The sequence below is a fragment of the Aspergillus campestris genome (assembly GCF_002847485.1).
Source record: "Aspergillus campestris IBT 28561 chromosome Unknown P168scaffold_7, whole genome shotgun sequence".
NCBI lineage: Eukaryota > Fungi > Ascomycota > Eurotiomycetes > Eurotiales > Aspergillaceae > Aspergillus > Aspergillus campestris.
The window spans coordinates 1,107,359-1,132,370 of record NW_020194342.1 but is presented as its reverse complement, the minus strand read 5'-3'; the positions used below and the strand labels follow the sequence as shown (position 1 = coordinate 1,132,370).

Genomic DNA, 25,012 nt, shown 5'->3' with positions numbered 1-25,012 from the left:
GGGTTGCGCCAAATCCACGTCCAAGAATGGGACCGCTCTTCTGCCGAGAACTCTTATAACTTTTTAGCTCTCAAAATTCCACCGGCTAGTCGCTCTTCTGTTTTTGTTCTCCTGTGAATATTCCCAATCCCGGTCTCATCATCCTGGTGCAACGTGCCGCCTCGTTCCACTTCACCGGTCCTTATTTTTGCTTTATTCTTTGACCCTGTAGTTTGACTTTTATTGACCTTTGACGGTCTTGCTTGGTTGAGCCTTGTCAATTCCAACTCATCCATCATGGGGACGTTCGGGTCGCAGACCAGCGTGTACAATCGGCTGGTCTCTGTCTTCGTGGCCATTGGGTCATTGGTCAGTGCTTCCCTGCATCTCTCTCTCAAGGACTCTGTCTCATCAGCCGGCCTATCTCGCAGACCTACGGTTATTGCGCCTCTATCATTTCCAGCACCATCGGTCAGCCCGGGTGGTATGCCTACTTCAACCTACCCACCGAGAAAGAGCCCGGGTATGCCACCGTCACCACTCCAATCATCGCCACAGCCAATGGTGTTTTCAGCGCCGGAGGGGCCGTAGGGTCCCTCTTCATCATGTGGTCGTGTGAATTTTTTGGTCGCAAAGTCAACATTCAGTTGGGGGCCTTCTTTTCCATGTTTGGAGGTGCCCTCCAAGGTGGTGCAAACTCTATCGAGTATGTCTGTACCTAATCTCGAATACAGACAGCGTCTGACTTATTCAAGGATGTTCCAAGCCGGTCGCTTTATCTGCGGTCTTGGAATTGGTATCCTCGTGACCGTGTGTCCCATGTACCTCTCGGAGATGTCGAGTGCCTTCCGCCGAGGCTGGCTCGTCGGCCACCACGCCATCTTCCTCGTCTTCGGGTACATGCTCTCGGGCTGGGTTGGCTTCGCTTGCTACTACGCCGAGGGAAAGCTGGGCACATTTGGGTGGAGGTTTCCCCTGTGCCTTCAGTGTCTGCCGGCCCTGGTCCTCCTGCTGGGATCCCCATGGCTGCCTCGGTCCCCGCGGTGGCTCATCTCCAAGGGCAAATTTGAGGAGGCCAAGGTGGTGCTGGAGAAACTCCGCGCATCGCCGGATGACCCCCAGCACCTCGTCGCGAAGGAGGAACTCTACCAAACAAGGGAACAGATCCGTCTGGAAGCGGAGCGACTGGCTACGTATGGCAACGTGTGGAAAGCGGTGCTGCAGAAGCCATCCTATAGGAAGCGTATGGCCATCGGCTTTCTCACCCAATGGGGTGCGGAATTTGGCGGCCCTCTCATCATCGTGAGTATTACAGGCCCAAGCCGGAATATCAGGCTAACCCTTGGCAGAACAACTATGCCGTGATCCTGTACACGAATCTGGGAGAGACTGGATCGATGCCCCTGCTTCTTTCTGCCGTCTGGCTAACCACAGCTGGTAAGAAAACTCGAGTATTACATTGGCCGTCTATTGCTCACTCGCCATCCAGGTGTCATTTACAACCCTCTGGGTGCCTGGCTGCATGACAAGGTGAACTCGCGTCGCGGCATGTACATCACCGGTTTTGTGGGGATTATCGTCAGCACGAGCTGTCTAGCTGCGATGACGGCCGAGTATACCGGTGCCGAGTATGCCGGTACCACGAACAAGGTCGGAAACGGCTTTGGCATTTTCTTCATATTTCTGTATTTGGCTTTCCAGGGGTGAGTGATCTTCTAACATTCAAGCTGAATTGGTGCTCACCGAATGCAGAACCTGTTGCGACACCACGATGTACCTCTACGTGTCGGAAATCTTCCCAACCGAAATCCGACCAATTGGCATGGGATTTTCGCTTTTCGGGCAGTTTGCCGGTATGTCTTATATTTCAACAGGTTGTGAACCCCTACTGATGAGCTAGCGACCCTCATTCTGCTTCAAACTGCCCCCATGGGTTTCGCCGACGCTGGCTGGAAGTACTATCTGGTCATCATCTGCTGGTCGGCTGTCTTCATTCCCAGTAAGACGGGCTTTCCCTGGTTCAGTCATAGCCTCCCCGCTGACCCATCCAGTAATTTATTTCTTCTTCCCCGAAACCGCCCGTCTCACGCTGGAGGAGATCGCCAAGAACTTCGGCGAAGAAGTCGCCGTGAATCTCACCGACGCAACGGACGAAGAGAAGGCCCAACTCGAGCGGGACATTGTCGCGCGCTCGGACAGCTTGGTGGCAGGCGACGACACGCGCGAGGAGATGGAAGCCACCAGCACCACGCCCGATTCGGACAGGAGAGAATAAAGGTAGAGAAAAAGGGCCCAGATGAGACTCGAAGCTCACGGCGAACGTTGAAGCTTGTCACCCCTGTGGGAAGCAAAAAATTTGGCTCTGCGCAGAGCATGAGCAACGGATGGTTTGAGACCAATCCGATTCAATACAGTAAGGTTAATTATGCGGGTGTAAAAACAGTCCTCCTTCTCTATTTGTTCAATATAACCGAATTTAATGCAAGAACCATATGCGTAGCATGTACACATCCATCTAAACATCTATAATTGACTTTGATTTTATCATTACTCGGTCCCAATCAATCATACCTAGGATTTGCAATATACCGACAAGATAGGCGGGTGTGTACACGGAGTATATTAGGTCAAGATATCTATATATAGTGAAATTCAGTGGACCCATTGAGATGAGCTAATATGTCAACTGCTTTGCGCCTCTTTTTTTTTCATACAATTCATAACCCTCTGCATGGCATCATGAAAAAAAAAAGAAAAGAAAAGAAAACCCACCAGAATTTGCCATTTTTTGATTGTTTCGATTGGCACTCTCCCACATGTCAAGAGTAAATATGTGCATTTATTTATACCAAGGCGATCCTGTCCTGTATCTAGACCAAACAAGCATGTACATAATATAGAGCATGGGAATATAAAACCTATCTAATGCATCCCATTAACCGGAAACAGACAGACCCGACCGTTCCCATTAAAATGTACAAAGAAAAAAAGACAAACACTAGTCATTCATCTCACAGGAGCCTGTCCTATTGATGACGAGCTGGGACTGCCCAATGGCCGGGAGCCATGATATCGTATCATAGATGAGTAAGGAGGACTCAAGTATAAGGTCGGTCCTAGGGATGTATTCACATAGGGTGAAATTGAGAGGGGAGGGGAGAGGGAAGGAGAAGAGAAGATATAGGTATAGGTATAGGAAGAAGGGAGAAGTAGTAGGTGATGAGAACCCAGCACCACCGCTGTGAAAGAGAGGAGGAAAAGAGATGATCAGGGTAGCAGAATTGAGGATCGCACGTCGTCCATTCGATCGACCCAACCTTCTGGGAAACTGCGCTGTTTGAACCACGCGTGCTCTAGCTCTTCTAGGGCCTTTTCGACGTTCTAATGTTGCTGTTAGTATGGTCTGATCGATCGCTTGAGAACGAGAAAGGAAAAACTGAAACACACCTTAAACCCAAACCGCTGCAGCTCGATCATCGTCTGTCGTACGTATTTCTGCTCCCCCTCGTCTCGCGTTTCCCTACCCGCCGTGAAGAGCGGCCATAAGACCGCCAGCTGGCCGACGTCTTTGGCCAGCGTGCCTATCAGGGCGAGGATCCGAGACGCGAGCACGTCCATGAGTGCGCGCGGCGGCTGATAGTCTGGACGCTCAGCGGCGGCCACCTTGTACAGGAAGATGTTGGTGGCCTGTTCGTACGCCTCGATGCAGCCGGTGTACTCGAGGATTTCCGGGTACGGGAACAGCCGCAGGCTTTCAGCGTCTAGACTGCCGAGTTTCTGGAACGGATCGGGGGCGGCTTTGCGCCATTCGACTAGGCGGCCTAGGATCTCGTTGAAGATCATGTCTTGCTGCGCGTGCGATACGATTCCTTGCTGTTTTGTCTTGCCGAATGCGCTGATGGACGCCTGGATCTCCATCATGACTGACCAACCTTGTCGCAGTTCGATCAACAGAGGACTGTCTGGCGAGTCGGATGACAAGCTGGGCGTCCCCAAGTTGTATTCCCAGCCACCGCCATGCGTCCGCCAGTAGCTGCCTTCTACCACAGTGCCGTCACTTGTCGCGCATGCGCCCGCCACATCGAGATAGGAAAGGAGCGAAACGAGGAAATTTCGGAGGGGGTGGTTGGTTTCGGCGAGGCGTTCGGCTTCTTTGGTGGGATCGCTGTTTGGAAGGAAGAGGATACGGTAGATTTCGCGGGCGCCTTTCAAATGAATCGCCCAATTGTGATTTTGCGAATCCATCATCTGTTCAAATTAGCGGGCGAAACGAAAAAATGTGCGGGGATCAGAAATGATTGCGCGCACCTCGAAGAGGGACAGTAATAAGCAAGTGGCGAAATCGCTCAGCTGGACGTTCTGCTCCGGTTGGATATACTTATGCCGGAACGATTTGACTACCTCCCCATACTTGCCCATCGCATGCTGGAAGTGTGTATTTCGTTGTTGTCCGCTGGAGGTATTGGCCAGGTGGAGAGCCCCCAGCGCCTGCATGGCGCTGGCCACGGAATGTGACGCGTGCGCCATGTCGGGGAAGTTCCGGCGGAAAGGGTTGATATTGCTGGAGTTGTCGTAAATCAGGAGCAACGTCGCCACTTGGTCAATGAAATGCGTGTAATATCGACCATCGATGCATTGCAATGACGAGGCCTCGAACCCCGCGAGGCCCATGGGCTCTTGGAAGCGGTACTCGACCGGTCTCGACTCGGACACGGTCGTCGGCGACACGATCACCCCGTCCAATGATTCCTCGTCCGCATCTTGTTCCCGCTTAATTGGTTTTCCATCTGCGCTAGCCACATCCAGCGTGCCCGAGATCGATCTCCTGTCTCCCTTCTTCGGGGCCGACGACGATTCCGACGGCGGTGGCGGGGGTCCGTAGACCTTGAACGTCATGCGACCCTGGGTGCCATCGCATTCCAACCCTAACCGCGTGCAATTCTTACACGAGGGTGAGGCCTCATCGCAGCGCACATGGCGGCGACGGCATGTCGAACAGCCAGTGAACCCCCGGTGATGCCAGCGGCGCACTCGTTTTCGTTTCTCCGGAGGGTGAGTGGTGGCGGACAGTTGAGGTTGCGGAGCGGAGGAGGGTGGGCAGACAACGCTGTGAATCTCCATGAGGCGGCGAGGAGATGGAAGGAAGGAAACTGTGGGGTAGAGACATGTGGGAGGAGCAGGAGGACAGCCGATGAGAGTCCAACCGGAGGTTTAGTTAACTGGAGGGGTTCCAGAAACAAGTGGCGTAGGGGGCGAAAAGGACAGAAGCAGCGGTGCGGAAAGGACAGACAGATGAGATGCAGGCGCACAGCAGACGATCAGAGACGAGGGTGAGGGAGGAAGCTGACAGACAGAGTCATGTCCATCCAGATGGGATGACGAACCAAGAAAGAAGTTGGAAGTTGAAGTTAAAACGAACTTCTTCTACTCCGGACAAACCTGAGGCATCCTGGGTGGGGCGGGAACTCCAGGCAAAATCGAGGAGGAAAAACAACTGCAGTTGGAACGGTTTGGAATCCATCATCCTCCTACTTAACCTTCTTCTGACCCCCAAATGAAATCACCGTCCGTTCCCACTCCAACAGCGATGGCCGCTGATCGACCTTAGTGGTTGATCTTCGCATGCTCCTCCCAAGGCTAACTCGTTTTCCTCGTGGCTCCGATCCTTGCCTGTTTGAGAATTCTTGGCAATAGGATAACCTTTCTACCAGCCGAACAACTACAGGCCCAGACACACGAGCTCCAACAGGGAAGACAGAATGAAAGGAGAGAAAAAGAAAGCCAAGAAGCAAGCGGAAAAAAGGGAAAAAGTCAAAAAAGTGAGAAGGAGAAAAAGAAAAAGAACAAAAAAATACCGCATTGATGTCTGCCCAATCGCAATTCTGACCTCACCTCCCCATAAACCCAGTCGACCACCTTCGTCGCGTATCTCCACTTCATGATCCACTAATGCGATTTCCACCGATGGATGGTCTTCGCACTCTCCCCTCCTCGCTCGTGTCATCGCGTGCTATCATTTGATGATCCTACGAAACTAATCCTAGAATTCTCTGGGCATGGCCGTTCAAACCATGCTGGGAAGGATTCGCGCCGCTTGGTCACTAATGCGCCCGTCAAACACTTGCAATTGTTTCCGTGGGGATCTTGATTTGATGGTCTGTCTGTTCCTTTACTCCGTGCGCCACTGCCGGTGCAGGTGGAACAATTGGATGCCGCTTTTGCTTTTTCCAAACGTCTGAGGAGGCGGGGGAGATTACTTGGGTAGGTCCTTCCAGCGTCCCAGCATGCACGTTGCTTTCTCGATCCATCCATAATCTCGCATGTCTGTCCCTCAAAGACCACCTAGCGGCGAAAGTGGGCGGGTGGTCCCCGCCCCGTACACTACTGTGGACCTACAAATAGCCAACCGCATTTTCCCAGAGGGGCTCGGTGAGGGACTATCCTTGGTTTGCGCTTCTTTGGTCTGCTGTCGCTCGACCAGGAGCTCGTGCGAAAGAAAACAAACCTTATAAATCCAACAAAAAAAACAGGCAAATAAAAGGACAAAGAAATAAATCAAGAAAAAGGAAAGTTCAAGATTAAATGAAACAAGGAAAATCTTACAATCCAGCCAGACTAGCGGCGGCATCTGACTTTGAAAGCTTCGGGAGTTTGGGTCCTTCCAGGGGGTCAAACCGCGGTCGATCTTTGACTACGTACTCGACCCTAACTTCAGGGTCGGCGGCGTGTGCCGCATGGTGATCAACCCGGGCTCTACGGGGCGATGATTCGCGGCATTTTACACACCGTAGTATGTCATCACAGCGGGGATGATCGACTGGCTGGGCTGGTCAAGCTCGGCATCTTTAAGGGTTTTCAAACGGCCGGCACAGTCCTTTCTTCTACTTGCATGTGTCGGACTCGGGCGAGATACCACGTCCCAGGACTGAGGAGTGACGGATCATCCCAGCGGTGGTGGAATGGAGTTTCCGTCCTTGGAGTGGGAATAGGGGAAGTCTTGGCCATTCAATCATTGACGGGGCGCACGGAAGACATGTCACAACTTACAACAGTTCCAGTCCTACAGAGTACTCCTCCGTGGGAAAGCGAAGATTATGATGGCTGTCGTGTAGATCCCGCGGGCCGCTTGCTTATCTCAGTTTTGTCGTAGTCGTACAGAGCATCTATCAACATCCAGGGTCTGAGTGGTCCGCCGATCTGAGGCTATCCCGTCCTTCACAGTACTGACTCGTAGTATAGTGAGCGCATACATACGTATATCCATCAATCGCAACACATACGAGATTTCCACAATATCACCTACATAAAGGAAAAGAAGAGGGAAATTATTATACCCTAAACCATTCGCGAACCATCCATCCACTGATTCGGATTTCATTTCCAAAAAAAAAAAACAAAGCATGCTCCGTAAAACCCCATGCAGAGGCACCCACCCACCCACTCAATCAATCAATCAATCAGATAGTAACAACCAAGCCATCTACCATCCAAAAAGAAAGCGCCCATCAAATCCGCCGATTACAATTTCACTTCATTCCATTCCACCAACCCTGGACCCAGCCAAGTCCAAAGTCTCCTCAACATGTGCCCATAGCGCCTCATACCCTCATACTAGTTATACTTTGACCTACACTAGCTAACTAGATAGCGCTAGCCCCTTGAGCTACTGTACAGTGCCTATTTATAGCAAGACGTTACTTCATATTTGGTTCATAGTTCATGGTGCTTGTGAGGTCTAAAAAAGCGCACTCGTTAGGTCAATAGTGTTTGTTAGTATTTATTTAGTTCGTTATGTATGGGGTATGGGGTAGACGCGTAGATGGTAGGTGTGACTGTCTAGCTTGAAGGGGGTAATGGTTGAAGGGGCTAACGGTGATCGCTATGGTTTTATTACTACAAAGTACTAAAGAACGTTGAACTCCACAGGTGACTAGCTAGCCTTTAATGTAAAAGTGTGTATAGACTATGGAGAATATAGGTGGTAGATACTGTATATGGGGTACTGGTATATGGGGTACTACTGGTAGTAAGGAACCCCTGTCCACGCAATCTGATCTCCGGATTTGTTGGGCTTGTGGACTGGCGTTGCCCGCTACCTCACTAACTGGTTTGGGGCAATGCTGGCCCTGGCTGACTGGGCTGTGTAGTAATTACCAATGGACTATCTTGATGAAGACCAATCTAGGTCAATCTTTGACTAGCTTAGCATCACGATTAACATTATCATTACAAGATACTAGATAACATTCATTGCGCGAGCGCCTCAGTCCGGGTCCGTTCATCGCTAGGCTCCCGTGCCTGCTCCTCTCTCGGGGGGACGCCCACTTCTTCCACCGTTGTACTCGCGCCCTTGCTATCAATGAAATGCGAGATGCGGTTCCGCGGCAGCCAGGCCTCCTCTGGCATGACCACGTACGAGATCAGAGCGAAGACAGTCACGGAGGCCATAATGATAGGAGCATCTAGCCAGTTAAGTTAGCACATAGTGTAAGCCAGCAAGTAAGATGGGAGATATACAGTTGAGATTCGCCCCGGACACAGGAAACTGATAAGGTGAGAAGAGCACGGCCACTACCCACCCGTTCCAGAACACCGCGATGAACTGGAACGGCTTGCTCCAGCGGCCGAGGCTCCACTGCGGCTTCGGAAACCGGTGTGGTGTGCAGAGCAGCCGCGCTAGGCAGATTAGGCCGTATGCGGCGGCGCTGGGTACGCCGGCTGCTGAGACTAGCGATGTGAAGGCTACGTCGGAGGGAAGCAGCGTGCAGGTGATGATGGCGCCGACGGCCCAGACGACGACTACAGCGTTGCGTGGTTGGCCGTTGTTGACGCGGGATACCCACGATGAGAAGGGGAGGACGCCGTCTCGCGCGACGGCGAAGACTAGTCGGGAGGCGGCCACGATGGCTATCGCGGTGTTCTTGTTGTTGTTAGTTTGGGGGTGGCTGGTGAAGAAGGGAACACGCGAAGATGAGACGTACGAGCCACAGGGCGACAACACATATCACGATCATAAAGACGTGGCCGCCTTTACCTAGCACTGCGGCGTAAAGCGGTACGAACGGCTGCGAGGAGCCGAATTCGAAGAGTTTCGCTGGGCCGGGCTGCTACTGTCAGTATTGAAGAAGAGAAACGAACCGGGAGACAAACCGCGCAAAAGAGAAACAAGATAATGGTGGCGAGTCCGCCGAATCCGCTTGCTATTGTGCTCCAGAAGATACCTCGCGCGGCCGTCACCGAGGCGTGCTTAGTCTCTTCGGCGACGTGCCCCGAGGCGTCGAATCCGATCAGGATACCGGCCGTGGCGAGATACGACAGACACCAATTCCATCCGGGAGGGGCGCCGGTGCCGTTGTAGGTCGACATGAAGGCCTCCTCCGCCGTCCGGAACCCCCAGGTATTGTGCGTGCCAATGGGGAGCCAGACGAGGTTGAGAACAAAGTCCAGCATGACGATCATCGAGGAGAAATAGAAGACGAACCGGAAATAGCGGGCTTATCGAATGGTGAGCATTAGTGAGGGACAGGCAACGAGACAGCTTACGAGGCATAAAGTTGAGGAGCGCAGCCAATGCCAGCAGCACCTCGGTGCAGATCCATTGAAGTGCACGAAATTTGACATCACTGGTGTCTTTGGGGAAATCGACGTTGAACACGGTCAATTCCTACAACCTGTTAGCGATCGAATTTTCATCCAGAGAGGGGAGAGCTCACAGCCAACATGTAGTTGACCGCCGATTGCGTGTTGCTGGCACAAAAGGTGGTCCATGCCGTCGTGCTCCACCATGCGACGATGAAGCCAAGGAGCCGTCCAAACCGGGGACCACCGGCTTCCGCTGCCCATAAATAGATGGAACCTGCGGATGGCGACGCGGAGCAGACTTCCGCTATTACGGCAGCCGTGATGAAAGTGAAAACCATGGTGACAAGGTAGCTCGTCCTTCATATCGTCAGATCGGTGCAATCCCGCCGCTGGATCAATACTCACCAGTAGGCTAAATTCCCACCAGCCATGATTCCGGTACTGAAGGTGACACGAACCCCACCGATGAAGTAAAGCGCGGCTAGACATGTTAGTAGGAAATCTCCGGCGATCCCAAGATTCGGCTGTCCTACCAAAGGTGGTTGCAAAGTTCTCGAAGAAACTATACGTTCGATGCAAGACCTGGTCTTGACTTAGTCCAGGAACAGTTCTCTTAGTTCTGCTTGCCCGGTTTCCCGTGACTCACCGGCTTGTAGCCCATGGTTTTCTGCGGGACGTTAGCATTGTACATGCATTCGAACGGCGACAAGCTTAAAATGACACATACCAACAATGCTGCATCATCTTGAGATTCGCGCTGGCTTCTGTCCTCTTCTCCATCGTTGAGGGGATCCTGATCGACGAGGGAATCCTGCTGTTGGACGGTCGGCGGGGCCATGGCCGCGACGTCTGGGTACATGCTTCGATGGGAGGATGGAAGAACAGAGATACCACCGCACTCCGTTCCTGTGGACGACTTTTAAGTTTGTCGTTGATGTCAGGAACAGGTCAGGTCCCGTCAAAGAGCGAAAAAACGAGATCGAAAAAAAAGTTTTCCGGGTCCCAAAGCTTACACCGAAGCTTTGATGGGGAACAGGATAGGAAAGGTCTAATCCGATCCCATGGCTTTTCGCCTACCAATGGTATCGCCGAGGAAAATGAGCGATAATCAGATAAGTACGATCGTTGCTGAATCGGAGATGACTGGTCCGCAAGTTGAAATGATGAAGAGGGACCTGCAAATGAGGACGATCGTGCCAACCAGAAACGGCGAACGTGGGTCCCGGACTAAGGCAGGCCATGCCACTCCGCCCGAGTTTATTCTGTGGTTCCTCATTTCCTGGTTACTTTTGATGTAGCGTGTATTAGTTGGGTCGAGCGCTACTGGGTGATGTATTTTCCATCAGATGGTCTTCCACCAGAGTATACAATCGTGTGTAGTAGAGTCAATTCCATACTGGAAGCTTTATAGTGATCACGTCTTTTTCCCTACCTCACGGTGGAGGGTTCCTTCGTGGTGGGAAGTGATTGATGTAACTAGGTGTTTTGGTAGAGTGTAGTCCCGATCGTGGTCCTAGACAGGAGTATCATACCGCAGTGGACTTGGAGAGAGTATAGAATGAGAAAAGAGAAATGAGGAAGAACGAAACGGTGCAGATGTTTGTGGCAGCCTGAGGCAACAATCTGCAGTTCGACCCCGTGACCGGGCTTACTTCGGGCCGTCCAGTATCAATTTCTTGTTTATTTTATATAATATATCTTAAATATTTTACTCATTTGTATCTATTTTTATATATTTTATTCAATTCATTTGATTCTAATATCACTGTGGTCGGTGTAGACGTCAGGCAGAGGTGCATCTCCATCCTCCGTGTTCGCTTCGAGTATAACCAGTCCAACCAGTATAATCCTGGGAAACACCAACTATTAGTCGTAAATCGACCAGGATGAGAATACAGTCAATGCACAACGTCTCAACCGTCTCTGCCAGTGGATGGACAGTATTGAGAATCATATAAACAATCAATCAATCCAACCCATCCATCCGAGAATCGGCACTTCTCTCCGCTTCGAGTGGTGGAGTCAACTGGCAGCTGACGGTCGGGGATGTTTTCCCCACACGCATTTCCCCTCATTATCCACGTCTTGGTCACATCGTATGGATGTCTGGGCGACACCGTTTCATCCTTCTCTCCAGTCAACAAGCAGTTATTCAAGGCTACGGATTTGTGGAAGAGACTCCATTCTCTCCACCCCCTCTAATCCCCCTCTAACACCCCCCCTTGCTGGACGGGAATGAATGAATGGCTGTGGACGATCGGTCCGCTTTGACCGATCGCGATCCCCGCCTCAGGCACAAGAAAGGATTTGATTGAAGTGGCCGGACTTATGTCGGTCAACCCACTATGACTCCCCCTTCTCTTCCTGGACCTCGTTCACCTTTTCTTCCTTTTCTTTTGCTTCATTTTCGTCTGGTTCCTGTTCCTTCGCTAGTCTAGTATATTGTCGTCCTCTGCCTCGGTTAAGCCAACCCATGTGGGTCTTCATCCTGGCATGAGGTTTTCGTATACTTCTCAGATCCAGTCCCCTTCTTCCCTCGGTCTGTGGCTGCCTCAACAATGAGTTCGTTGTCTCTGCGGTCGGCCTGGGCGCCGTGTCGAGCGCTACTCAAGGGTCATCCAGGGAAGTCGTTGTTGATCGGGAAGCATTCTGGTAAGCAATCGCTCATCATCGTTCTGCACCGTGACTGACGGGATTTGTGTCCCAACCAGTAGCCCTCCCGTTCAGACAGGTTTCCAATCATGCCACCTACCGCCGCGACCACGAGCTCTTGCCTGCTCCACAATCCCAAACCACTCGGAGATACGCCACCAGCGCGTCGGATGCCTCCCCAGTCCCCGTCGTACCCTATTCCGCCTTGACCGTGGGCGTGCCCCGAGAGTCCTTCCCGGGTGAGCGTCGCGTCGCTCTCACCCCGCAGAATGTGGCTATGCTTCTCAAGAAAGGCTTCTCCCGTGTGCTGGTCGAACGTGGCGCCGGGGAGGAAGCCCAGATGCTGGATCAGATCTACGAACAGGCGGGAGCCACCTTGGTCGATCGGGCCACGGTCTACTCCCAGAGCAACATTCTCTTGAAAGTCCGCAGCCCGCAGCAGGAGGGGCCCTTCAATGAAGTGCAGGCCCTCCAGAAAGGAACCACGGTTATCTCGTTTGTGTATCCCGCGCAGAACAGACCTCTGGTCGAGCAACTGGCTCAACGCGGTGTGACCACCTTTGCTATGGATATGATCCCGAGAATCTCTCGCGCGCAGGTCTTTGATGCTCTTAGGTGGGTCATCTTCCGATCTACTAGGATGTTTCATACTAACATATTTCAGTTCTATGGCCAACATTGCTGGATACAAGGCGGTTTTGGAAGCTTCTAATCATTTCGGTCGATTTCTCACTGGTCAGGTTACTGCAGCGGGGTAGGTTTCTCCCTCCCATTGGAATGAGTCAAAGCTAACCACCCCCTTCTAGCAAGGTGTGTTTCCCGGAGCGCATCGCATGTTTCTTGCTAACAGTCTAGATCCCCCCGAGTAAGGTTTTGGTCATTGGAGCCGGCGTCGCTGGCTTGAGTGCCATTGCAACTGTAAGTCGATGTGCAGGGATCTTGGTATGATTCTACTGACGCGAAGAAGGCTCGTCGCATGGGCGCCATCGTTCGCGGGTTTGACACCCGCCCCGCTGTCCGAGAACAAGTTCAATCGCTGGGCGCCGAGTTCGTCGAAGTCGACTTCCAAGAGGACGGCGCAGGCCAGGGTGGCTACGCCAAGGAAATGTCCAAGGAATTCATCGAGGCCGAAATGAAGCTCTTCATGGAACAAGCGCGCGATGTGGACATCATCATCACGACTGCTCTCATTCCTGGGAGGCCGGCCCCGAAGCTGATCACCAAAGAGGTGGGTTGGTCCGAGCTCCCTTGACATGGTTTGACACAGCTAATCCCATCCCAAGATGATTGCCGCCATGAAACCTGGCTCGGTGGTCGTGGACCTCGCGGCGGAAGCCGGGGGTAACTGCGAAGCAACCGTTCCGGGACAACTCGTCAACCACAAAGATGTTACCATCATTGGTGGGTATACAAGCTACGGGGGCTACGAGACACGCTGACCAGCTTCAGGATACACCGACTTCCCATCCCGGCTACCGACTCAATCCTCGACCCTCTACTCGAACAACGTCACCAAGTACCTATTGTCCATGGCGCCTCAGGAGAAGTCGTATGGTGTCGACCTATCTGATGAAGTCGTCCGTGGCTCAATTGTCACCTTGGATGGAGAAATCGTGCCACCTGCCCCGCGTCCCGCCCCTCCGCCCGCCCCCAAAACAGAACCCGCTGCGCCGACCAAGGCGCAAGCGGAGCTGGCCCTGACCCCCTGGCAGAAGGCCACTCGCGATGTCACGACCGTCACTGCCGGAATGGGCTCCGCTCTGGCGTTGGGCAAGGCCACGGGCCCGATCTTCATGGGCAACATGATGACCTTCGGTCTGGCCGGTCTGGTTGGATATCGGGCGGTCTGGGGCGTGGCTCCGGCCCTGCACTCCCCTTTGATGAGTGTCACCAACGCGATTTCCGGTACGGTCGATCCCTTGCTGTCTATTGTCTAGTCGCCGCTAACGGTCTCCAGGAATGGTGGGTATTGGAGGATTTTTCATCATGGGCGGTGGATACTTCCCTACGACTGTTCCCGAGTACCTCGGAGCAGCCTCGGTTCTCTTGGCGTGCATGAACGTGTCAGGCGGGTTTGTGATCACCAAGCGCATGCTGGATATGTTTAAGCGTGAGTAGCTTAGTCCTGTGGGGTGTCTGTCGCTGACTTTCTAGGCCCCACCGACCCACCCGAGTACCCATGGCTGTACGCCATCCCGGCCACATTGTTTGGGGGCGGGTTCATTGCGGCCGCCAGCACGGGTATGGCCGGTATCGTGCAGGCGGGTTATCTGGTTAGCAGTCTGCTGTGTATGGGTGAGTAGTATCCTCTTCGGGAATTCTTGCGAGGCGTGGCGCTGACGTGAGAAGCTTCGATCTCCGGTCTGTCCTCCCAGCAGACGGCCCGACGGGGCAACATCTTCGGTATCTTGGGTGTGGCTTCGGGTATCCTTGCGTCCCTGTATGCAGCCGGGTTTGATGCCGAGACTTTGACTCAGTTCGGGGCCATTGCAGGTGTCGGCACCGTTGTCGGTATGTATAATCAGCCGATGGTTGATGTTTGCTCACACCACTAGGTACTATCATTGGTCGCCGGATCACGCCCACCGGACTTCCCCAGACTGTTGCGGCGCTGCACTCCGTCGTCGGCCTTGCTGCCGTGATGACCAGTATTGGAAGCGTGCTCACCGATATCAGTGATATCTCGACCCTCCACATGGTGACAGCTTACTTGGGCGTCATTATCGGTATGATACTTGTCCCATCGTTCAGGAGCATGGAGGCAATAGTACGGTGGAGGCTGACCAGATAGGCGGTATCACGTTCACGGGCTCGATCGTAGCATTCATGAAGCTTGCCGGGCGCATGGCATCGCGACCGACTATCCTTCCCGGTCGCCATGTGATCAACTCGACTTTGCTGGGAAGCAATGTAGCCACCATGGGAGCTTTCCTCACCATGGCGCCGGCGAATCCGGCCATTGCAGCGACCTGTCTCGGTGCCAGTACCCTCCTCAGTTTCATCAAGGGATATACGACAACTGCCGCTATAGGCGGGGCGGATATGCGTACGTTTCCTTGGATGATTGTAGATTGTCGCTAATAAGGCATAGCTGTCGTGATCACGGTGCTCAACGCATACTCCGGTTTTGCCCTGGTGGCCGAAGGTCTCATGCTTGACAACCCTCTTCTTACGAGCGTCGGATCCTTGATCGGCGTCAGCGGTTCCATCCTGTCCTACATCATGGTATGCTCCCCGCTCAGTAGACACGACCGTTGCTGATTATCCAGTGTGTCGCCATGAACCGATCACTCACCAACGTCCTATTCGGCGGAATTTCCGCACCGCAACAAGCGCAGAAGCAAATCGAGGGCAAGATCACTACGGCTACCGTTGACGACGTGTCCGAAGCGCTGACCAACGCCGAGAACGTTGTCATTGTATGTCCCAACCTATCCGTGACCGAAGCTCAGCTAACCCAAGTTAGGTGGTCGGATACGGCATGGCAGTAGCCAAAGCGCAGTACGCTCTCGCAGAGATCGTGCACATGCTGCGTGCCCGCGGCGTCAAAGTTCGCTTTGCGATCCACCCGGTTGCGGGCCGCATGCCTGGACAGTGCAACGTGCTGCTCGCGGAGGCATCGGTGCCTTATGACAGTATGACCCCACCCTTAACAAAGAAAGAACAGAACTAACAATAGACCAGTCGTGCTTGAGATGGACGAAATCAACGACGACTTCTCCGACACAGATGTCACCCTCGTGATCGGCGCCAACGACACCGTCAATCCCATCGCGCTCGAGCCGGACTCAGCTATCTCTGGAATGCCTGTCCTGCAAGCGTGGAAGAGCAAGGAAGTTATCGTGATGAAGCGGGGAATGTCAAGTGGATATGGTATGTATTTCCCTTCCTACTCTATTTTGAGAAAAGAAAAAGGAAGATGAGAATACTGATTAGATAAACAGCCGACGTCCCCAACCCAATGTTCTTCATGGACGGAACGAAAATGCTTTTCGGAGATGCTAAGACTTCTTGCGATGGTAAGTCATCTTTCCACTATTTCCTTGCATGAGGGGTAAGATCAGTCTAACCAACACTCAACAGCAATCAAAACCAGCCTGGAAGCACGAAAGTGAGAACTGGCTACGGTTTTTGAAGGTTCAATTTAGTTATGTGCAAAGGGAGCTCAATGCAAAATGCGACTGCGAATGCGAATGCGAATGCGACATCGTATATCCTCTAAGTTTTATATACATTAGCGAGTAGCTATTACGTCTTGTGAGTTACCTAGTTCAATTATACATATGTCATCGAATGGTTAAGTTGTTTGGACTGGATTTGAGGGTTAAAATATTTGTTGGAAAGGGAGTAGAGATGGGAGAGTTATGCGTAGCCTTAATCAGCTGGATGAGCGAGCATAGTGGCAATGCTCTTCCCTTTCCTATAGATACTTAAAGCGAGAGATAGATAAACGATGTAATAATAATAAAAAAAGAGTACAATACAAAAAACCCCCAGCACCTCCACTACCACCCCAAACCACCCCCCAACCATACACAAGAGGCGAAGCTGTCATCCAACCATCCCATAAGCTGCCACAGATATCTGCGCAAAGTGAGGCATATTAGTATCATCCAGGCAAGCAAGGTCCCCCATATACCCCATTGTTGATAATTCCTGAAAATGTCTCAAGGAGGTGAGGTAGGGTGGCCAGCAATAACTAGTATGTCCCTGTGTAGTTCAATTTCCTTTTTGTGATCGGTTCAAGCGCAACACTGAGATCTTCAACAGATGAGGAACGACCGGCTTTAATTCCCACTGCACTTCTAGGGATGGGTGTATCTAGGAGATATTAGGGGTATCGTTAAGGTCTGGGTAATTGTCTCGATTCGTGGCTCGTGGGTAAAAGAATTGCGAGGCTGACTATGACTGCCAATGCAATTTTGATGGGCTCTTCTCTGCAGATGGTGTAGGTCACATGTTTGACATTCACTCTTACACGGAGGCAGTAACGTATTCAAGCAAAATTAAAATAGCCTGAAGATCATGGAACGGGTAAACATTGGTTGTAGCGGCATCAAAACCATGGGGCAATACAGGAACCCCATGAGTGGTGACACCGTGATCACAAAGGAGCCGGGTAGGTCAGTCACCTTAGATGAAGGAGTGACATGGATTCACTTCTGACCTCCGAGCTCGTCAACATGCAGCCAAGCATACAACTGGTATTTGTAGAACTTTCCACTTTCTGAACACCGCGCGTGGTCATGCACAAGTGAATGCACTCCACAATGACCCCGACACCCTTGGGTCTAGACTGTACTGTACCTTTCCAGTGAAGGGAACCATATGATGCTCGCAAAGAGAGAAGATATCGATATCTTTCACAATAACGAGTTCGCTGTGGTCTTCATGGAAGACTGCTCCATTGACCAAGTCTTGGATATTTTCCGAATATCCTTGGGTAAAATATAGCATTGATTTAGCATATCTCTCTGGCGTCGTACATAGGCCTTCCCGCTCTGGATTTTCCCCGATACATTCAAGGAGATTTCGGGTTCAAGTCGGAAGGGAAAAGCAACATGTCTGACCCTTGACCAGACTAACATTGAATATACCTCGAACACAAGTGTGATGGTAAATCACATGCATTAGCTCTGGGTCTATGCATCCAACCATGGCTTAAGAGTGCCACGTATCAACCACCCCGCTTCATGTATCTTTGCTTAGCTGATAGGGAGACTAAATTGGAGATAGTTAAGTGGGAGCCCGCTTTGAGAAAAACAAAACTATAAATATAAATATAAATATAAATAACTTCCTCATCCATATCCCTTCATGCCGCTACACCATAAACGAAATGGCCAGCATCGAAACACTCAAATCCGTTCTGAGGCAGAAGGCCATGGCGGCCGCAGCATCAACGCAGACATTATCAGACGAAAATTACAGGGATGGGTTCGAGATAATGGCTAAGGACTCGGGATGGATCAGCTATCAGGACTTTATCATCCCTCAATTGTCGAGGTTGCTGACACCCCTCCTCGATTCGAGGGATTGGATATCAGTGCTGGAAATTGGTCCTGGACCCAAGAGTATACTTGGACACCTACCCAAGTCCCTGAGACAAAAGATCGGAGGATACACCGCATTTGAACCTAACGATCTCTTTGCTACCGCCATGGAAAAGTGGCTCTGTCCCAACTCAGAAACAGAGTTGCCCTTTCCACGCCTGAAGAGTTCTGTCAATATCCATCGAGTGCCATTTTCCATACACCCCGAAATGAAGACGGATAAATGCAGTGTTACACATCAGATTGGTGAAAAGTACAACTTGATACTATTCTGTCACAGCATGTACGGCTTGAATCCCAAATCAAAGTTCATCGAAAAAGCACTGAATATGCTCGTTGAAGATCATGAAGGCGGAATAGTGGCCGTCTTCCATCGCGATGGGCCAGACTTCGGCAAATTAATATGTCATCGAGTGGCTTTATTTCCTCTAGGAGAGCTCTCCGTACCAGATGATGACAATGCACTGGACAGTTTTGCTCCGTTGGTTGCAGGATTCAGCTTGCATGACAGAGAGGCAAATAGGGCTACCAGGATGGAATGGCGTGAAGCATGCCGATCCTTAGGTCGACGCCCAGAGAATCATTTAAAGCAGCTTTTCTTTAGCTCGCCCCAATTGATGGCAGCCTTCACCAAGCATTCGGATTCACTCCCAGAGCTAACTGCTCGGGTTCCTTTTGTGGAGAACATACGAGTTAAGAACTGGGAAGCTCGCCACCACCGTCCCGCGGTGATCGTTAAACCGACGGAGATTCAACAGGTCCAAGATTGTGTTCAATGGGCTCTTAAGCATCGAACTGGCCTCACTGTTGTTGGTGGTGGTCACAGCGGTCACTGCCTACAACCCAATATTGTGGCGGTCGATATGTCTTCTTTTGATCAGATCCATATTCTTCATGCGAGCAGCAATGGAGCTGGGACCAACCCGGATAGTACGCCGCTCGTCGTCGCTGAAGCGGGCTGCAAGGCAGGAGATATTGTCCGTAAAACCATGGAAGCCGGCGTGACCGTGCCTTTAGGTGCTCGCCCAAGTACCGGGGCGGGGCTGTGGCTACAAGGTGGCATTGGTCATCTGGCTAGGATGTATGGGCTCACATGCGATGCCATTGTCGGTGTCGTTGCTGTCAGTGTTCGATCAGGCCGAGTTCTCTGCATTGGCGATGTACCTGGCGAACACCGCCCAGTGGGTGCTGTCTATCCGAAAAACCAGGCCGACCTTTTATGGGCAGCAAAGGGCGCTGGGACGAACATTGGCATAATAATCAGTGTGACCTTCAAAGCCTTTGCCGCTCCGATGTACCTGGTTCGAAGATGGAGTGCTCCATTGAGGGATGATCAGCATGCGCAGCATCAACTGAGCGCTTTTGACCAAGCTCTGGCGGGGAAGCTACCAGGTAATTGCTCAGCAGATGCATATCTCTACTGGGAAAATGGCCAGATTCACCTTGGCGTGACGGTCTTTGAATGCTCAATACCTGGACGTGATTTGGAACCCCTTTCACCTGTTTCTCTTCCTATGGGCACCACATCCAGATCAGAAGATAATCCGAGGGTTATGAACGGCGTGGAAGTCTTTGACGCCGATATGTACATGTCCGGAATGCATGGCGGGCATGGTGGTAACAAGACCAATTCGTTCAAGCGCTGCTTGTTTTTAACCAGCATCTCATCGCGAAACCTGTCCGCGACGTTGGTCCGGGCTATCAACACTCGTCCAACCCCATTCTGCTACCTCCATTTGCTCCATGGTGGTGAGGCGGTCAACAACGTGGCACCTGATACGACTGCCTTCGGGTGTCGCGGTTGGGACTATGCTTGTGTCGTGACAGGCGTGTGGTCCCGAAACGACGATACCACGGAAAATTCCCGAGATGTCGTGCAATGGGTATACCGAGTGGCTGCGGACTTACTACCTCTGAGCTGTGGGGTATATGGCGCAGATTTGGGGCCCGACCCAAGAGACGTGACACTGGCAGCTAGGGCGTTTGGGGCGAATCTGCAGCGCCTAGCCTACCTCAAGCATACCACCGATCCATCCGATGTCCTGGCTTATACGTCTCCACTACCGAAAGTGTCAACAGCACAGAAGCTCATTATTCTGGTCACTGGTGAAAGCGGAGCCGGAAAAGACTTCTGTGCAAACATCTGGGTTTCTGTATTCACCGAGAATACTCAGAAAAGGGTCGTGGCACGCGCTGTCAGCATTAGCGATGCGACCAAGCGAGAATATGCCGTAGCCACCGGTGCCAATTTGGAGTGCTTGCTTCAGGACAGAGCTTACAAAGAGCAACATCGATCCAGGTTAACGGAGTTCTTCCGGGACCAGGTCCGACAACGGCCGCATCTTCCCGAGGAGCATTTGCTTGATGTGGTGCAGAAGGCTGCAGACGTTGATGTTCTAATAATTACAGGTATGAGGGATGGAGCTCCGGTTGCAGCTATGTCGCATTTAGTGCCTGCTACTAGAGTCCTGGAGGTACATGTCAGAACGACTGACAACATCCGAGAGGACCGACGGCAGGGTATCACTGATGCTACTAATACTTCAAATCCAACTTTCTTGAGACACTGCCCCACCTTTGTATTCGAGAATCACCAAAATGGAAAGGGCGGGGCAAGATTGTTTGCAGAGAGCAGTTTGCTTCCATTTCTCAGTGAAGATTTCCAGCGGCTCGCCCAGATGGTTGGTCGTGTGCCCAACTTTCCGCGGCCAGGCGTTGAGTTCCGCCATGTCTTGAACATTGCCGAGCAACCTGGTGGGCTAGCCCTATGCATCTCTTTGATGCAGTCTTCTTTCACAGGGAACTGGAACAGTGTTGATTTGATAACCTCTTGTGAGACTGGGGGGTACATCTTTGCTTCAGCACTTGCCTTACAGGTTAACGTCCCCTTCACGCCGATCCGTGAAGCAGGAAAGTTACCTCCACCCACCATAAGAGCCCCTATCCATGCCTCACATATATCTGCCTTGGCATCTCAGTCTCCCAAAGTAAGACACATTGAGGTTTGCAGGGATGCGATCCAGAGGGCTGGGTCAGTAGTGGTGGTAGACGACGTACTCGCGACTGGGAACACACTTTATTCTGTCTTACAGCTTCTTAGAGAATCTGATATCTGTTTGGATCGTGTCAAAGTCATGGTGGTCGTTGAATTTCCTGTTCATCGTGGCCGGCGACTGCTGCAGGAGCGCGGATTTGGCAAAGTTCACATACAAAGCCTCCTGACATTCGATGGTTTTTGAGGGGTTAGGATTCAAAAAAAACCATATTGTCAAACTGTTGCAACTCAAATAGAAAGATAACTAACTTATCATTACAGAACCGCCCAGAACTGCCTTTCATACCATGTATAGACAGATAGGGGTGGGGCCTATGTTTGCTGACTATCTGTGCTATGATGGCTTGGATAGGCCCTTCTCAGAGATTGGCTTCTTAATAAATACTATACTCTCTCTGGGTTGAAGGGACAGGGCGCGACTGCTCCCAGGCCCACACGGCCAATATGTTCTCTAAGTCTTCCTCGAGAAACTGCAGTTGACCGATTGAGAAGGACTGGAATGGCCGTCTTCGATTTCCGTAGCCAGCGTGGTGACTTGTTCCCGTAGGGATGCTAACTCCGGTTCCGCTTCTTCCCACTTGGGCCCACCACCCTGCGTGGGGTAGCGAGAGAGGATACCGATCAAAACCGTGGCATGAGAACGGGGGCGAGCAGGATTGAACTGCCCAGGGAGATGTTGATGGGACATTGCGGGGAGAATTATCCAAGGAATGTGGAGGTAGAAGCCCGGACGTGCTGAGTGGGGACATGATTATATCAAGGCGTGGGTGGTTGGGTTCCACGGATTTTATCCATTCAGACACCCAGATACCAATGAGCCTGGCAGGCCCGAGTATCACACTTATTCTATCATGAAAACCAGATGGTTCGTCTTTAATCGAGTGGTGACTAATATAATAGTATTTAATAGGATGCAGGTTAGCAGAGGGACAAGGTAGTGATGTTAGACTCTGCTAGCACGTGTTGACTGTTTATTTGATCTCACAAGTGCTGTATTTCAGCGCGGTTTAATCAGACCTAGTAACTGATCACACATGTAGTAATGACAGTAAATATCTGTTGGTCCTGCTGTCAGCCATCTCACGCGTGATATAGGAGGAGGATAAGCAAGAGAGGAATAGGTGAAGAACTATTAGATAGCTAGAAAGTAAGATGCATCTTGCCCAGGCTCATTGTATTTAGGATATCCCCTATTGATTGGCTGTTTCTTGTGATGGAGCATCTTATTGATACCGATGGGAATCGCACGAGTCAGGATTGAGGCGAGTATTTGTCTCGCCAGAGGTTTTCTTTCTGTATCGCTTGTGTACAGATTTTATGGGTTGAACGCTATATGCCGTGTTTTTCAGAAGCCAGTGCCACCACCGCATGTGTAGATCATGGTATAGTGTGGTGGTGTATCTTGTGCGATTGCACCGTCTTTTCATTGGGTTACGTCCTCTGGTTCGAGAGTCCAGCATATATCCAAATTCTCGGTGACGTCTGAATCCAACACATTGAACGGCGCCGCACCTCCCCAGTTGGCAAACTGCTCCTCTGGAACCTCAACACAGCGAGGTTGCACATGGTCGGATGGCTCAATCACTGCCATGTTAACCCTGGTGGTGTTCACTGCTGTCGCCGTGGACGGCCCCAACTGATTACCGGATACTGGCTTGACCCCGACCTGGGGAAAGTTACTGGCAACCGGCGTCTTGACCGCAATGCGCTCCCGGTCCGCCTCTCACAGCTGGTCCTGCTGGCTTTTTGATAATGCGGTGTTCGGACAACGCGTTGCTATGTGATTCATTTGACCGCACCTGTAACATTGGCGACCCATATACTGAGTTCCGGACGCCTGTGGCGCCGGCCTAGCGGCCGGAGCTGGACGACTCGCAGTGGCCGCGACCTCGAGATTTCTGCCATATATCGCATGAAACCGAGGTTAGCATCGGCGTTCGAAGAGTATCCTCTCATCTAAAGATCCAATGGTGACTCTGTCATCCGTGATTATGAATCCATGTCGTTTTTGTGTTATCCCTCAGGATTTGTTTCAATGTGGTCGTTCCGTATACTCTAACGCTGGAGTGGGGTTGTGGAGTGGGCCAAGGTGGCATTTGATATGAGGACTTGTAATGCTGGATATGCTATGCTTGCTGTGATTTCTTGTGCGGTGACTTCCTCGTCGACTAGAAGATTGCATAATATCCTGCTGAGCATAGACAGAACAAGAAGAATCAGAGCGTTCAGGAACACGACAAACGGTGTCATATCCGTGAACAGGTATTCAGTATGGGATCGACCTAATTTTCTCTATAAGCGACCTGGTAATGGCCTGTTCTCTCTCTTTAATGGAAGACATAGTGTAGACACTCGCTCTGCAGCGGTGTCAGTCCTGGTGTTCACAATACTAAAAGTTCTTGTCCGAGTAGGGAGCCGGCGTTGGCTTCAATCAAGGGTCCAGGATTTGCCAGCGACAATCAACAATGTGTGAGCAGATCGAGGTGAGAGGAGACCTGGGAGAGGAAGAAGCCGACAGCGGCTTCAGGGAAGAGATAATGTAGTCTAGGAGAAGTGATTTGTCGATTACCATGATAAGAATAGGCGTGTCATGTTTTAATGTAATAAACTGAGAGCGCAGACGGCACACGCGGTCCGTGGGTTTGACCAAGATCAGCGCATCGGTTTGATGGGGTTTTTTGAGGTCCCTATTCACTCGCGTCCGTGGATAGGTGATAATGAAGGTTTGGAGTTTCTTAGGGTCCAGATGACCATAAAATCGGCTTATCTCACAAAATCTGCGGGATTTACATACCCTTTTTTTGAAGAAGCGCGTCAATTTGACTCTGTCCAAGGGCTTGGGTGAGCCCCCCGTCGACGTTGTCCTCCCACGATATGGGGATGTCTTGTTTAACAGGTTGCCGTTGGTATGAAACAATATTGGACCGTATTTGTATCTCGCAATAGGCAAGTACCAGGATAATTACTGTCGTCGTCCTCTTTGAGGTGTTGTCGTTGTTGCTCAGAAGACAGCCTGGAGAGAGCACAGCCGGGATGCTATCGTGCTTGCTGCCGCTCTGCAGGAGTGTAGAGTGACTCACCATTCATCGAAGGATCGAGATTGCTTTGATAGTGGAATGGATATGGGTAGGGAAGCCAGTGGGAGTGGCAGGGGGGGGGGGGGGAGAGAGTATTAAGAAAAAAGCCGGTCCCTACCTGAAGCAGTGTAGAAGTTGTCCAGCTGTAATTGATCTCAGCTGACACTGCAGTATGTACTACTGAGCTGCACACTGTCTTTGCGGATCGCTGAACGAAGTGCCAAACACGCCGTCAGCATTTGCAGTAGCAAGGGTCAAAGAGCAACTTACTTCGCGCTTGAGATGACCTTGAGATGCCAGAAAGCCAGGTCTGACAGAGACCGTTCATAAATCTTAGCATTAGCTCGAATTGTCCTCACGATCTAGCGGCTTATCCATATGAGCGCGACAGTGACTTGTGTATAGAGCAAGCCGTTCTTGAAGTGATGCTTCGCGGCTTCATAGTTGTCGGTGTTCAAGTCGAAGACTTGCATCTTACAAAACAATATTAAAATTGAAGTCGTGTGGAGAGATCATGTTGAGTTTCAAAAGAAAACGAAGGGTAATGGGTACCATAAGCGAGGGTTGAATGGTGAGGTGTTCTTCGAATCCTTTGATAAGGACCATAGAATCCT

General features: G+C 51.4%; 6 protein-coding genes across 6 annotated transcripts; 3 read left to right on the top strand and 3 right to left on the bottom strand.

The window, feature by feature from the left end:
• Positions 1-276: 276 nt before the first annotated feature.
• On the top strand, positions 277-2,254 carry P168DRAFT_237668 (putative MFS sugar transporter; the record flags this gene model as incomplete). Its single annotated transcript, XM_024833569.1, has 8 exons — positions 277-348; positions 411-685; positions 735-1,281; positions 1,329-1,416; positions 1,469-1,682; positions 1,732-1,832; positions 1,880-1,978; positions 2,031-2,254. 8 exons carry the CDS (start codon positions 277-279, stop codon positions 2,252-2,254), a joined length of 1,620 nt encoding a protein of 539 aa, XP_024692417.1.
• A 992-nt stretch (positions 2,255-3,246) lies between these two features.
• Positions 3,247-5,100, bottom strand: P168DRAFT_319283 (Zn(II)2Cys6 transcription factor; the record flags this gene model as incomplete). Its single annotated transcript, XM_024840260.1, has 3 exons — positions 3,247-3,360; positions 3,427-4,227; positions 4,288-5,100. 3 exons carry the CDS (start codon positions 5,098-5,100, stop codon positions 3,247-3,249), a joined length of 1,728 nt encoding a protein of 575 aa, XP_024692416.1.
• A 3,114-nt stretch (positions 5,101-8,214) lies between these two features.
• P168DRAFT_290940 (putative amino acid permease) lies at positions 8,215-10,638 on the bottom strand. Its single transcript, XM_024837322.1, has 10 exons — positions 10,289-10,638; positions 10,208-10,228; positions 10,095-10,143; positions 9,967-10,042; positions 9,693-9,918; positions 9,523-9,643; positions 9,130-9,473; positions 8,961-9,083; positions 8,497-8,899; positions 8,215-8,441 (listed from the first exon to the last, which is right to left on the bottom strand). Exons 1-10 carry the CDS (start codon positions 10,418-10,420, stop codon positions 8,227-8,229), a joined length of 1,710 nt encoding a protein of 569 aa, XP_024692415.1. The 5' UTR covers positions 10,421-10,638; the 3' UTR covers positions 8,215-8,226.
• A 1,481-nt stretch (positions 10,639-12,119) lies between these two features.
• P168DRAFT_237241 (putative nicotinamide nucleotide transhydrogenase) lies at positions 12,120-16,328 on the top strand (the record flags this gene model as incomplete). Its single annotated transcript, XM_024833554.1, has 18 exons — positions 12,120-12,213; positions 12,276-12,828; positions 12,878-12,967; positions 13,080-13,131; positions 13,181-13,441; positions 13,497-13,614; positions 13,663-14,118; positions 14,171-14,323; positions 14,368-14,508; positions 14,563-14,724; positions 14,769-14,939; positions 15,005-15,259; positions 15,305-15,438; positions 15,483-15,632; positions 15,680-15,848; positions 15,898-16,086; positions 16,158-16,232; positions 16,297-16,328. 18 exons carry the CDS (start codon positions 12,120-12,122, stop codon positions 16,326-16,328), a joined length of 3,255 nt encoding a protein of 1,084 aa, XP_024692414.1.
• Positions 16,329-17,353: 1,025 nt separating this feature from the next.
• P168DRAFT_345028 (uncharacterized protein) lies at positions 17,354-17,774 on the bottom strand. The gene has a single exon (XM_024841854.1). It carries the CDS (start codon positions 17,668-17,670, stop codon positions 17,458-17,460), a length of 213 nt encoding a protein of 70 aa, XP_024692413.1. The 5' UTR covers positions 17,671-17,774; the 3' UTR covers positions 17,354-17,457.
• Positions 17,775-18,052: 278 nt separating this feature from the next.
• On the top strand, positions 18,053-21,505 carry P168DRAFT_345027 (uncharacterized protein; the record flags this gene model as incomplete). Its single annotated transcript, XM_024841853.1, has 2 exons — positions 18,053-19,034; positions 19,179-21,505. The coding sequence occupies 2 exons, from the start codon at positions 18,053-18,055 to the stop codon at positions 21,503-21,505; spliced, it is 3,309 nt and encodes a 1,102-aa protein (XP_024692412.1).
• Between the last annotated feature and the right edge of the window lie 3,507 nt (positions 21,506-25,012).

Coding starts and splice junctions, on each gene's coding strand:
- P168DRAFT_290940 (XM_024837322.1), bottom strand. CDS start 10,420: ATGTACCCAGACGTCGCGGCCATGGCCCCGCCGACCGTCCAACAGCAG. Junction 10,144..10,207: donor AAACCATGGGCTACAAGCCG/GTGAGTCACGGG, acceptor AGTCAAGACCAG/GTCTTGCATCGAACGTATAG. Junction 8,900..8,960: donor GTGTTGTCGCCCTGTGGCTC/GTACGTCTCATC, acceptor AACAACAACAAG/AACACCGCGATAGCCATCGT.
- P168DRAFT_345028 (XM_024841854.1), bottom strand. CDS start 17,670: ATGCTATATTTTACCCAAGGATATTCGGAAAATATCCAAGACTTGGTC.